This window comes from Cydia fagiglandana, chromosome 6 (assembly GCF_963556715.1).
Source record: "Cydia fagiglandana chromosome 6, ilCydFagi1.1, whole genome shotgun sequence".
NCBI classification, from domain to species: domain Eukaryota; kingdom Metazoa; phylum Arthropoda; class Insecta; order Lepidoptera; family Tortricidae; genus Cydia; species Cydia fagiglandana.
The window spans coordinates 18,847,053-18,862,488 of NC_085937.1; the positions used below are offsets into that span (position 1 = coordinate 18,847,053).

At 37.0% G+C, this 15,436-nt stretch overlaps 2 protein-coding genes across 2 annotated transcripts in view; one reads left to right on the forward strand and one right to left on the reverse strand.

Annotated features, from left to right (window-relative positions):
* The window catches only part of LOC134665450 (protein outspread), a 417,047-nt gene that overhangs the window by 274,437 nt on the left and 127,174 nt on the right, over nt 1-15,436 (forward strand). The window contains exon 3 of the mRNA XM_063522424.1: nt 12,282-12,347. Within this exon, the coding sequence (XP_063378494.1) occupies nt 12,282-12,347 (66 nt within the window). The remainder of the gene's footprint in view (nt 1-12,281; nt 12,348-15,436) is intronic.
* Nucleotides 1-15,436, reverse strand: part of LOC134665434 (uncharacterized) — a 579,666-nt gene that overhangs the window by 12,409 nt on the left and 551,821 nt on the right. The gene's annotated exons all lie outside the window — the stretch shown is intronic.

The window sequence follows — 15,436 nt, forward strand, 5'->3', positions numbered from 1 at the left end:
TGGTACATCGTTTATTTAAGAACGTGGATTTTAACGTGGCTTGGAGATTCAAAGATATACATTGTACGATTTTAAATATGTACATTGACTGTACTGTAGGTATTTATACCTATTATGCTTTTCTTTGACTACATTCAAGTCAGTTTTAAACTCCTAAAAGCATCATTAGCGTGCTTATTAAATTTGAAAATAATACTGAATTAATGTCAAAAAAATCATGAAATAAATCAGTAAATGACATGGTTCGAAAGGTATTGGAATTGGAGAGATTAAGATTCACTATAGCAGCGATCGGCAACCTTTTAGCAGCCAAGGGCCACATAGCAGTTAACGATGAGTAAGTTGACGCGGGCCGCACTTTGTTAATATTTATGACTTTATCAGACATTGTCGTTTGTCAATATTACATAGCCAGGGATGCTCGCAGGCCGCAAGTAACAGTTTCACGAGCCGCATGCGGCCCGCGGGCCGCCGGTTGCCGACCGCTGCACTAGATGAATTAAAACGGGTAACTTAATTGTACAGAAATATGCATTATAAATAATAAAATATTTATTGTGTTTAAAAACATAGAATCGGAGCATATGGATTTTCTACTTATATGTATGTATGTGTTATAGCGTTGTATAAATACAATCCCTGCGTTTCCTTAATTCCGTCCCAGGCGGTGTAATGTATGTTACACCATAAATCATCTGCAATAGACGTAAAGGCCAATGATGATGATGAAATACAATACACAAAGATACCTCTCACGAAAAAATGAAAGCAATCAGGTCGAAGGCATAACTCTCCTTGTATAAAACCTTTGCATTTAATTGACTTTAAGTAAAACCTTTGGTACCACACATGAACTCGTGACGAATCGTTTGCCTCACTACCAAAGGCAAATCAAGTTCAAGTTTGCAAATAAATCATCTCCAAAACCCCTTAATGAATGCCACTCAACATCAAGTCATTTTTTGTTCGGGTTCGATGACCCAGCTCCTAAGAAAGGCCCAAAGCGGAGCCAAAAAACACACATGTGACCACTTAAAGTTGTGTGTGTGGTCTATTTTTACGTCCGAAGAGATTAAGTAGCTATTTTGCACCATGTTAGCGACCTCTCATTTGTCCGGTTGACACTTCTGGTGGTTACGAAACTTACGAAACCACCGGTTATCGGTTATGCTTGCACGGTAATAAACTCCATGTTTAAATTAAAGCCACGTAAGATCCTGCATGACTACGGAAGACCGCTCAAACCTGTCATTAACTAATAACATTTCACATTTGATATAAATCACTTTCACTTCCAGTTCTGCCAACATAAAAATGTCCAATTAAAACTAGTGTGAACATTATCACAATGGCGCATAACTCTATAAAAGGCGATGAGATAATAAATTGTGGACTTTTGTTTTGTGCCGACGCTCCCGCCGTTAAATCCGAGGTAATTATTTTAATACGCACAAGAATAGCAACACTTTCTCTTGAATTTTTCGCTGCGGTCGTAGGTTGCGCAGGTTTTTGCAACGCTCTAACAATGCCGCGAACAATGCGTTGCCACACACAAATAAACTTGTCTCTGAAACAGTTTGAGACAAATAAACCATTATGTAAACTCATCTCATTATTTTTTTGCGCGTAAACTCTTACACAATAAGAATCATGTTTCTTGTTCGAGATCTAATAAGATTGCAGAATACACAAATAAATCTGTATCATTGCTACTAATTGGTACATAATGTTGCCGCCAAAAAAAAACAAAAAGGACTGCGGCGGAAACGTCTATGTACGCAATCAGCCAAGATAAACGGGCTTAGAAGAATTCGATCGTGATACGATTTCGGAACGTACTTTGAATCGGCGCGAAACTCGCGTGATGTGATTGGTCGATATCGTCACGTGCATTCTGTACATCCGCTTCGATTTATTCGTAGTATTTAGCTGAACGGAATCTCTGGGATGTAATCTATAGGTAATAAATTAGAGATGACGTTCCGCCGCCGGTCTACTTTCACGTTTCGATTTGGTCTTAAAATCAACATTCTTTGAATAAAATCAAGAGCAGTAGTTTCCAGGCACCTACTCGTAATACTCAGACGACTATATCAGCGACTGATGAACAAGACAAGTGTGACAATTAACCAAGCGAAAGTGTATCAGCTTGTGCAATTTTTTTTCTATGTCCGTATACATGTTCTCGTTTACAGGTCGCATTTTTCAACCGATTCTCCTGAAATTTGGTGACCAGGTTGGATAATTACATAGATTTTTTTTGTCGATTAAGTTTTTGGAAATTCTTCAAAATGTCGGAGGAATGGGTTCACGAGGGGATCCTATCTCATCGCATAATAATTGATTGTCATAATGTAATGTTACGCATAAATCTCTTTTCGCATATTTTTTCTCCAGCTGAAACTGAAAATATTTTCGAAAATATTTTGCATAGGTTGTGTAGAATAGAGTAAGTTAGGTTAGGTTTGTGTTATAATTTTTCAGAAATGATAATATTTCCAGCACAATAACAATTATGCGAAATGAGTTTTATGCGTAACATTACATTAGGACAATCAATTATTATGCGACCCAATATGGACCCGTTCACGAGGTCCACAGAGCCGCTAATGGCATTTAAAAATTACATATAAAAAAGCAAGTTTGCAAAAAAACAATGCAATAAATAATTTTGGCACTGTATTTAAAGACAGCACGATCACTGGCCCTAAGGGCCGGAGTCAAGGGTCCAAACTCCGGTAGCGTCATAAAGATAAGATCTCTCGATTCAAAAATGTATTTACCAATTTATTATTTGTATCGACCATCAATTCACCTGTTATCGACCATCGTTTGCTGGGCTACTTTTTACCTTGATACATTTTTGTTTGAGTATTTCAGGGTTTGTAGGTAGATGCTTTAAGTTTAACACAATACGAAAGAGTTTGAAAAGGAAATTGTCTTTTCTGAAACGCGAATAGAGTTCTAAGAACTTATGTATAGAATTATGTGTTCCTTGGGATAGGTACTTTAGTGACAGCAGCGACTTCAAAAACACTTAATACCTATATCCTCATCTAGCTTGGGATATACAGCCTGGCAAAAAAGAGTAGAAATTAAAAAGTGGCAACACTGTAGTGTCGTCCCTTTCAAATCAATACATATAAGCGAACGGGACGACACTACAGTGTTGCCATTTTTTAATTTCTACTTTTTTTGCCAAGCTGTAGGTACGATGTGCCTTCCACTATGGGTCTTTAAATGCAAGGTTCGATTGTACTCGCAAAACAGACCTCATTTTTTATCGGACCAACCTAAAAAGATATTTTAAGCTGTTTCACACATTTGGGCTGATCAGATGTCGACGTTTTCTATGAGATGGCACCAAAATTTTTGCGATTTCGGTATTGGTGCCATAATAAAAGTAACTGTTGTGCGAGTAGAATCTAAAAGTGACATTCCATTTCCAACTGCAGCTGCAATACTGTTCATTTTACTATGGAATCGCGTCGCTGTCACTGTCAATTTCCATAGTAAAATGAACAGTATTGCAGCTGCAGTTGGAAATGGAATGTCACTCTAACCCTGGATTGAAAGCTCTATAGTGGAAGGCACGCTGTATGCACACATGCACAGTTATAGATAAATATAGTTACACTAGTCTCCATTTGGCAGCAGAGAATCGATGCAGTATGCAGAGGGCCTACCACGAACGACGTTCGACGTGTGGCCTCTCTGTCGCACTTGTAAATTCGTACGTAAGTATGACAAGGAGGAAACACGTCGAACGTGGTTCACTGTAAGCCCTCAGTATTTTCTTTCTAATCGACATGGATGCGCATATCTCCTCTGATCACAGATATCCTGACTCCTCACCAACTCCCGAGCTTTAGCGTCCGAGCACTAGCCAAAGGAAACAGCAGATAATAGGTATCTTATCGACGTATCAGCCAAGCCCCGCCATTAGCCGCGGCCGACTTTCCCCAGGCAATTGTTGACGGAACTTAAAAGCTACTGTGTCCCTTGATTTAGGGCTTTGGTAAAGCTATTCTTGAAGCGAACTCCGTGGTTTGTGAGGCACGGCTTCCCTTTATCTTGCATAATATCGATTGTCCGAAATACACTTCGCATAGCAGGTTTCGCAGAAACATTTTTAACCGAATGATACTTTTGCATAATTGTATAATTAGCATAACTGTCATGTCGCATAACATTCATTTGGCAGAATTTTGAATAGCAGAATACTACTATCGTCGATTTTACATACGCAGAATTGTATGTAGCATAAATTACATTTCACCGAATTTCTTATGGCATATTGCTCATATTGTAGACTTGAATTTCGCAGAATGTTATGCAGCAGAATAAAAGTTCTGCCGAAATTGTTACCGCATAATACTCATGTCGCTGACTGAACCTACACAAAAGGAATTGCTGCCAGAACTACAGGTTAAGTTAGGTTAGAACTGCGATCCCTACATAAAAGGAATTGCTGCCAGAACTATAGGTTAGGTTAGGTTACAATTGCGACCCCTACACAAAAGAAATTGTTGCCAGAACTGTAGGTTAGGTTAGAACTGCGACCCCTACTCAAAAGAGGGTGCGTAACGGTCCATATAACAACTTTTGATATATTTTTAGTCGATATAACGATTGAGGGACATAATGCACTTTTGCTATAACAATACATGGTATATTCTTAAAGAGTCTAACTATCGTCAAGTATAATGAACTTGTAATATAACAACTTCTAATCTAACATTAACAGCGTATATAATTAAGTTCGATATAACGCTCAGTTGGCATAATGTAGTACTGGTATAATTTGTAATATTTACTACTATTATAACAACCTACGTATTCGAACTTAAGGCAGGTCTCAGTTAGGTACGACGACGAGCGAAGCGAGGAGGAGTGTTAGGTAGAACTGCGACCCTACAGCGCGCGAGCCGAGCGAGCGAAGCGAGCGTGCCGCGGTAGCGGCCGGCGAAGCGCCAGAACCGACTTTTTTTATTATAACCTCAACTTATTATTATACATTTGAATACATTATACCATAAATACTTATAACAAATATTCATTATATCCAGTAAACGTTATATCGAATAGCTTTTATATCGATTAAACATTATATCACATGAAAATAGTTATATTTCGGCGAGAAACTAACTATCCATCAAAATATTATTCTCATCAACAGTATGCCAATGAATTATTCTGCCTAAGGAAATTGTGCGAAAAGACAGTATGCCAAGTACATATTATGCGACGCAATTTTCGGCAAAACAATTATTCGATTATAGTATTATTCTTCAAATTGAGATTATGCCATTGCATTATTCTGCTTTACAAAATTGTGCGAAACAACAGTATGCCATGAAACTTATGCAAAAAGTAATTCTGCGAAATGATGATTCTGCCAAGAGTTGCTATGCGAAAGTAAAATATGACAATAAATTTTATGCAACATATTAGTAATCCGTGAGGCACATAACGACAAGTCAAGTTATTAGGCATAAATATCTATTACAGGTATAATATTTTAAACTTTCGCGTTTTGAACACATATTAACTCACATACCCCCAACATACCCAAACTTTTCCATACACTCCGTCGGGCAGATGCACAAATCTCTGTTTTGACATTTTGCTGGGACATCAGTCAGCCGCGACCACGACCAGTGAAACCTGTGTCGAAACGTTGGTAAATCAAGGTAATTGAATAAAATTCGCGTTAGACCCGTCTATAATGTGAGTTAATATGTATTACAGGTATGTACGAAAGGGACCCCCTTTATTACCTAGAGATTTTAGTTCACCAAAGCTTAAAGCCAAGGCCTGAAGTCATGAAAAAATAACTACTATCTCTTATCCCAGCGTCTCAGCGTCACCATCAGAACTTAACCTTTTAAACGCCAAAGACGGCATTTGACGTCGATCGTTTTTTGATGAAAATCTACTGAAAAACACCCCATTTTTAGGTTGGCATTATTTATTCACAAAACTGAATTTTACCCCCGTGGCGTCAGTGGCACGGCAAATGGATGCGCCGGTTGGCGTTCAAAAGGTTAAAAATTTAATTTGGCTGGCAACCCCAGGTTTAACCGGTTAATTTTCATTTTCACTAGATAACTTTTAAAATTAAACCCCATGTTTGCTCCTTATGAAAAATGGGATCGATTACGATGCGAAAAATAGTCTACCTAATTCTAAGTTAATCTATTACATTTTACCAAAGTGTTTAGTTTTCCATAGTTGTAACGTATCTTTGGAAGATTTTTTAAAGTTATTTGTTTAATTTTTTTTTTAATAATTCATACTGCAGTCGCGGTGTGCAAACTATGACCCTATATTCCTACCTCCATGGCGCGGCCTCTAGCCGGTTGCACTTTCCAACGACACTTGCGCCCGCGCAGCCCATACAATTACCCGCAATCTTGATACAGTCGCGTTCACACGACTATTGCTGTATTACGTCTTAATTGTTGTAAAACGCATGCCGATTGTCATTATTCGATTGGTAATTTAGGTTTCTTTTTTATTGCATTCTGCAGTATTGGATATTGCGTATTGGCATGATTTGTTAAAAGACTAGCAATTGCATCGAAACCTTAATGTGAAATAAATATGATATGTGAAAGAGAAAAATTTACCAATTTTCCACGATCAGATGTGTCACAGATAAGTGAAGCCTTCACTTTTAAATGAAGTTTTAGAGCTCATAGTACAGTTTTTTGTACAGTGCCCTTTTACGAAACATAATGTACCCTATTGTCTTCTAATTATACTTATTTTATTTGAAATATTATTGCTAATTTAGAACATACAGTTAGAAACGATGGACTTTATTTACTTTAGGCCAAAACGACTTAGTTTTTATGTTACCTTGCAAAATATTAGGCCGTATTTTGTAATCAACCTATTTGAAAGTGCTTCTGCGTGAGAAAACAACTTAATCTCATGACGGATTGACATTTCGACCTTCAACACGAATCAACACAACATACAATTATTTTTCTTTAATTGTACCCTTAGCCCAATCAACACTAAGGTCGCCTCCATAAACTCGCGAACTAAATTGACATGAGTTTGACAAATAAAATGATACCAGGAATAGCAAAGAAAAAATAGTCACGGGTATATGTCGATAAAATGATATCGATAAGTAAAATATTGCACTTACTACCCATGTCATAAATTATAAAGGGGTCACAAACGATTTCGATTAATATGAATGTGACGAGAAAAGTGGTTAATTCGATTGTAAGATTGTGTCGTTACCGATCAAATCAGGAGGTGCGGATGAGAAACTGACAAATTTCAGTGTCATGTTAGTGTGCAACAACTTGCCGTTCTTTATTTCAAGAGCTCGGTTGTCGCTTAAATCTAAAATTGGTGATTTAATTTTATACATGTGGCCGGTAGATGAGATTGATCCATAATTATTTATACTTGGTCAAGCAGATCTTGTCAGTAGAAAAAGGCGGCAAATTTGAAAAATGAAGTCGCAAAGGGATATCGTCTCAAAGTAAGTTTGAATTTCGCGCCTTTTTCTACTGACAAGATTTGCTTGACCATCTATAAATCTTGACCTTATTCTCAACTTAAACGTCCAGTTTAGGGACTGGTCTTTACAATCGAAGCAATAGGGATACCGAGGTGATTTAATTTCTGCGTCCACACCACTCGAATTAAATGAGAAATTAATCACATTATACAAAATATTTCCCCATCTGGGCCGGCCTTTTTTGTATTTTGAGCCAAAATCACTTTTTCTATATTATCACCTACAACTTAATTGTTACTCTAGCTGTAAGTTTTCCTAACAAATAAAACAAAATAAATAAAAATATTTATTTAATTACAATATGTTTATTCAATATCCTTGTCTCTATTAGGTACTATAAAATTGCACAATTTTGGAAATACCGACATTCTCTAATTCAAACTTTTTTGAAAATATCGATATGAACAACACTGGCCAAACTGTGGTATCATTTGTGCACATTGACCTGTCAATTTAGTTCGCGAGTTTCTGGAGGCAACTGTAAGTTATATTTTCCGTTTTTACCAAACATAAACATATGAGGAGTCGTCAGATCTTATTTTTTTACAATTGCATAGTTAAGTTGGCATTGCAAAAGTGTATGAAACGACTCAATAGTTAGTTGTTTTGCTTAATGGAGAACAATTAGAGTGTTTCGCACGCGGTTGGCGAGCGGTTTGGAAACCGGGACGCTTTGTTTCGGTACGTCTTAGTAATTATTTGCGTTTAGTTTTTATTCAATGAGAATGTTACGAATTGTATGGAGATGTGACAAGAGGTTTGTCAATGGTAGAAAAATAAAAACAAAATATATATTTCATGAGACGATGAAGTAATGCCAAGGTCGAAGGTAATGCCAAGAAAGGAAGGTAGGGTGACGTACCTATGTAAGTACCTAATTAATAAGTGATAAGTAATTACATAATAAGGTGACATTCGGATGTCGACTGAATTTCTGATAATAAAATAGTATATCTATGCGCCATTCCAAAATTCCCCTACTTTCCCTTCATATGGGAAATTTCCCGGAACGTTTCCAGGAAATTTCCCCCACCCAGGGAATTTTCCCGGGAACGACAAATCACTACCCGAAACTGACTGAAACAGCAAGACACGTTCGTACGTTTCCGTGAAAATGCGATGGAAAATTATTATGCACTACATCTGTAATTTAGACTCGCCTGTTTCGCTTAGTTAACTCATTTAATTTTTTCTCTGTATTATATCTTTGTATCATGTTCACTATTTTCACCAAAACAATCCATGCATCCATATTCATCAGTAGACTAGTAAACAAAGCGTCAGATCATAACAATCAACGCATATATCAGTCATTGTTTTACCTCATTCTTAGGCAAATGTATGCGAGATTTTAGATTAGACCATATGATCTGTTCTGCATAAATCGCCCACTGCTGGATGTTACACCTGTATTTATAGATAGTGGGTATCTATGCTACGGTTAATGGGTCATTTAATTTAATTATTTATTTAACCTTTATTACACATTACAAAAAAGTACAAATGGCGGACTTAATGCCATAAGGCATTCTCTACCAGTCAACCATTGGGCGCAACAGAAACTTACAATTGGTGCGGAAGAGAAAATCAGTACAGAGATATAAAAGTCACTATTACGCACTTTACACTACTTACACTTTTTTCAGATTGTAAACATTAATTAATGTCGTTCTGTCTACGGCCTGATTCGAACTTTAAGATGCGTCAAAAATTTGCTAAAGACATGGATCGGATATGTCAGGAAATTTTTGACGTATCTTAGAGTTCGAATCAGGCCGCTACTACGATTCACGCGCGCTTCTTATCCTGAGTAGGAGATAAGTGTCCCAAGATTTATATTTCCATTCCGTTATATTTTTTAGACTTTGTATGACGGTAACGGAATGGAGTGGTCGAAAAATGTATGGGAATTTAGAGACACTTTTTTTCTTCTATTACCTAACATTGATGAGCTCGTGATTCTGGGTAGAAATGACATTAAACATCCCAAAAATAAAACAAAAGTTTACCCTACAATTTTATATAACAAGACCCTTAAGTTTTTTAACCTATCTTGAAAGCTACCGAATCAATTTAGGGTAAATTGCCCAATACTTGACTACTTGTTGCCAGTCAATCGTGCCCATTGTCACGTACGGAGTTGCCAGAGGGCTTACCGCGAACCACGTTCGATGTGTTGCCTCCCCGTCACACTTACGTACGAATATACAAGTGCAACATGGAGGCAACACGTCGAACGTGGTTCGCGGTAAGCCTCCAGAATTGTCGTATCGCAATATCGCGGGAGTGCCGCGCCTAATTATGTCGATGCCTGCCTGATATAACCTGGCATTTGCAAGCCGTAAACTATAAACACTAGCCATTGTTACTGGCTTTGCTTAGTCTTCACTCTTACTTATTTCAGTTACGAGAGTAATGGCGTTGTTTGTGAAAGCCTGTCAAACCTAAAAGGCCCTTGTAAGTTGGTCGTTATCTGTCATTTTGACATTTTGTGTTTGAGAAAGGGACAAAATTTAATAAAGATTTTCTGTTTTATGAATAAGGGGAGGAATAGGTTTTAATGTTGTGATGAAAAATTCCACCAATTCTGTAATCTTTCTGTGATATACAACGGCGTGATTGTCTAGCTAGAAAACCTACAATAAAAATAAAAAAAATCATTTTTTTAAATGCCTTGGGCGCACACGTATTTATACGACGTTTTATTAAACCACAAAAAACTGTTTTTTTTTCAGTTCTGTATAGAATATACTTAGAGTAGTTATTATGAAAGCAACCGTAATTATTGTGATTTTTGTAAGTAGTTCCTTCAGTAATTAGCCACATATATTTAATTAAATTGTTTTCAATGTATGGGCAAATAAATAAGTATACATACTACATTTATCTATAAACATTACCTACTTCAACTGCCTAATCTTATACAGTTGAAATGAAAACATACTACATTTACCTATAACCATTACCTAATTCAACTGCCTAATCTTATACAGTTGAAATGAAAATTCAAATGTCTGTATTAACATACGGACGTATTAATTTATCTACTTTATAATCCTGGCCGGATTGAACAATACGTTACTGACGAGCACCTTAAGACAATTCATTAAGATTCAAATTGCAATGGCAATTTAACGGTATAATTACGTAGATGTCGGCAGCTGGCATTTAGGGCTTGTAACATGAGAAGATGTAATTAACATAGGTTCTAGATTTAGGTTCTAGGTTTAGGTTTAGGTTGGCATTTGATTGATATTATACGAGTGTCGAAAAGTAGGGACAATGGCTGTAGTTTACGTAGGTTTCTGGTACTTATTGAGCTTTTCGTGGGCTAGGTTGATTTGTGTTTTGTGTATTGTCCCATGACGTGTTTTCGAATGCTTAGGTACTATTTCTACTTAAATATATAAGTACATTAAATAGGCAGTTATACAAATAGGTTATTTAATGCCAAATCTGTTTCGTAGGGAAGACCGAGGCGAGTTAAAACAGAGGTAAGTTGAAACAACGTAAATTTTGAGACATTTATAACTGTTATCGAGCTAGAAAAAAAGATGTTTAGTCTCGCCCCATCGTCCGCTGGTCCTCAATATGTGTCCTACCTTCGAGACAATTAGATACCGGCAAATTACCGTTGTTTCAACTTACCTCTGTTTTAACTCACCTCGGTCTTCCCAACTATCAAAATCAAAAATCAAAATGCCATCAAAATGTTCACCATTACTGCTACTAGTAGTGTCTTCTAACATAATTATGTAAAAAGTACCTAATTGCTTAACCTGATACAAAATTAAAACGAAAGTATTTGAATTTAATCCGAAATTAACAAAAAATACTGGTATTTACTTCTCCAACGCATGTCATTGTATATAATTGTCTTGTTAATTTTAAATCTCTATATTATTCTATTATGCATTCATATATCTATTAGCATTAATGTAAGGATAAGCCATTATTCGAACACAATCCAACACGCTGCAACGATTTATACCGCTATCCAACTTACATTATCAGTTAGGTCCTAATAGGTTAATTGGGGCCCCATTAATTGTATCCCATTCTCCTCTCTACCAAACAGCTTAACTCCTTACTAAACATCATTCACTTACACCCTTTTAGAATGATGAAAACAACCGCTGAAATAGTCTTATAAGAGCTTAAGCGGTATTTGTTGTCGAAGCTACTTGTGATATTTTTAATGATTGGTGCCCCATTGTAGGTGCCAAGCGGCGAGTCGACACGACGCCGATAGGCATCGTTCGCTCGAGTGTCATGTATAGGCGCGTTTACCTTGTAACTGCGTAAAGCATTGTCTGAATGATTTACTAATTAATTATGGTTTGCGGTTACGGAGATAAGTTTGTCCTTGTCTGATGTATAATTTTCAGTATTTTAGCTCCTTTTCTCTTGCGTGTAATTATTTACGAGATAATAAGGGGTTGAGGTGATTTTGTAGAGATAGTGATTTGTAAAGATCAATTGAGTGTCCACCTACTTCGTAAGTGGCACTTATTTATGACTAGTGGCGGAATCCGCGACTCCCTCCGCGGAAGTCATTAAAAACCTTCAACCTCATTCGAATCGATTGATCTTCAAAAAATCTACAACATTTGACTATTTTTTTTAATCAAGGTCCAACCTTCAACGGTCTTCTGTGTGTCTTCCGTCGACACCTAAGTAGGTATATTCTAAATTATTAGTGTTTTATACTAATTAATGTTATCTTTTGTTGCAGAGATGGCAGCGGAGGTGGTTCGTTTTGTACGACGATGGCGAGTTAACATACTCGCTTGACGAACACGTAAGTCATTTTTATTTCCCTTCACTCTTAGAAAAATTCTTCAAAATAGTCACATCATAAAATTATTTTGTTAAAGAGTAGCCCCCTTATTCATAAACGTTTACTGAAGTTGACAAGCCGATAATAATCGTTTGTCCTTTTTCATCATACCTATACCTACGTCGGAAAGGGACAAACGATTATTATCGACTTGTCAACTTTAGTAAACGTTTATGAATAAGAGGGTTACTCTCTGTGTAGCAACAACGCATTTATGCTCCGACTTACAAGTGGCTGAACTGCGCCTGAAAACTAGTGGCTCGCTAACCGGCAAAGCTCCGTCATTTTGAAAAATGTCCAAAAACAGAATGACAAAAAATGCTATAGGAATACCTACCTAATTATAGAACGTGCTTACAAAATATCACGAGAATCGATTGAGAAATAGGACCTGTAAGGCGACCATCCGGACATACAAATGCATTTTTGTCCAAGCTGGCCGCGTAGCCAAGATGCCAATCGCTTACGCTCCGTAGCTGTCAAAACGCAACTGTCATTGTCGCATTAATATGGAAGAGTGATAGAGAGACATAAAGATTTTCGTTGTCTAAAAGGCTTGCACACGGTCGCCGACAAGCCTTCTAACCGTCTGACCTTGGTCTGTCCTTGGACAGTTTTGGTCAAATTTTGTTGGTAACAACTGTCTACACGGTCCGGGACCGGCCAAGGCCACGCGGTCTGGGGGCTTGTCGGCGACCGTGTAGCAAGCCTTTAAGCGATAGCAATTGTAACCTTGGCTAAGCTGGCTGAAACGGAGACCTTCGCTTCGCTCAGTCAAAAAGTTCTTATATCCTAGAAAATTACAGATCGGTTGGATATTTAAATAACTGGGATACAAACACAAAGACTACATATCAATCATATCTCTTCGTCAGTATTTTGAATATTTGAATAATACTAGAAACCAAATTTATATCATAACCAAAAATAAGAAATAAGCGGTTTTGACTTATTTATAATATTAGTGGTGGTAATTGCTATAACTATTGCAAATTCTATGTATCTACGTCAAACGGTCTCTGAGAAAAACACATTTAACTAGTTTACAAGACTGAAGTGATCCCATAAGTGTTCCGCGAACAAAGTTTTGTGCGGAACACTAAGAAATTTACAAAAAAAAAACAAGCTTCTAATTATTTCCGCAAACTGCAAATCTTTTTACACCCACAGTCCGAATCAAAGCGTTTTCAATCCCATAGATATCTCACTCGCGCCATTAGCGCGTACAAATTCAGCCGTCCCCTTACGCGGGATAATTGACTCGTTAGGGCGCGGGTGTCCGCTAACAGGCGCATTCACCCTAATAAATGGACGGCGCGAGCGTGTGAACTATTCATCTGTACAAGTATTTTGATGAGGTTCATGGTGCCATTCGGATTCAAACTGCAGCAGTGTTACTGCTGCAGTAATGCGGCACGGCAACACTGCCGGCTGTATTACTGTCGCAAATGTCAAAATCGATGTTGCTGCCCAGATTTGTGACGATTGCGGCAACAAAGCATTCAGCAGTAGAGATGCCACGAATATTCGGCAACTATTCGGATTCGGCCTAATCAGCCACTTTGCCGGATATTCGGTATTCGGCCGAATGTTGCCTAATACTATTATGTTGAATATCTGTAACACCTACCTAAAGAGATAACCGCAAACCTCTAAAGTTTAATGTTTAAAATGTCTTCTTGGAAAGTTGTTAAATACAAACACTGTTTTTTGAGCATTTGTTGGTTATTAATAATTTTATTTTTATCATGTTCGATTTTATTAACTCTGACATTGCCTAGTTCTGAGCAGCAAAAATTTAATCTTAGCAAACGTTGTGCTTTGTTGGCGAACAGTTTTTATAATAAATGTGACTCAAATTGTACAACGGTTATTCGCTTCGGCCGAGAGACGGGCCGAATATTCGGTATTCGGCCAAAACCACTATTCGGGGCATCTCTATTCAGCAGTAATGTCGCGCTGCAATACTGCACCAGTAAATTAATGCTGGTCAAGTCTACATATAGAGTGTAGGACTATAAGAAAACGTTTCTCGTTCAATAAGTTTTTGGCAAAAAAATCTTTTTTGGTACAAGCTTTTATCGCTGACTGTACTTTTCTTAAGAAAGACAACTAATACTCATCGAGACAATTCTAAAAATCCCTAACACAATTAGGTAGCGTTGTTTCATCACATAGTTCCTATGGCCACCTCATGTCTCCATCATCAGATCAGCTCGATGGTACCATAATATTGCATTGTCATCCGATTTATACATGCATGCAAAGTTTCAGCTCAATCGGAAACCGGAAAGTGGATCAAATTTAACTTGCAAGATTTGATTACAGACAGACAGACAACGGTCAGGTGAAACTAAATAAAAGCTTGTAATAAAAAGCAAAAGCATTAAAAATAACTAAGGTCAGTTTTTGCTGTTTTTGCGGAAATCGTTATCATTTCTGTTTCCTTGGAAGTGAAGTAAAAAAACTGGTATCAGTATCGGCTCGATTTGGAAGCCGGGCGAGTTAATGATATCCGCTAATAAGTACAAAGAACTTACAGACAGACAAAAACTTGCAAATATAGGTATGGTTTTAGTTATATAAGTTATATATTTTATTGTATATATTTAATGTTAGGTATATATATATATATATGTATATTTATATTTATATTATATGTATCGTGTATATTTTGATGTACTTGCGTATGTATGTTAAAATTCCTTAAATTAGCGTTGCGTTCTTATATTTTTGTTAGTAGTAGTAGCAGTTGCACCGCCCACAATCTCTCTGCTTTGCCTTAAGGTTGACTGGTAGAGAATGCTTTTGGCATTAAGTCCGCCTTTTGTACGATAAGTTTTCTTTTGTGCAATAAAGTTTAAATAAATAAATAAATAAATATGGTTTCTTTATTGTGGTGCCCAGTGCCTCAAAAGCGAGGGCAGTATTGCCAACTGGGATTTTGAAAAAATGTTAGTAAAATAATACTAATGTCTAGATTATGCCAAAATTACGCCAAAGATTTTTGAAATATTGTAAAATAAAGCTAAAATGTCACTTGAAATTAG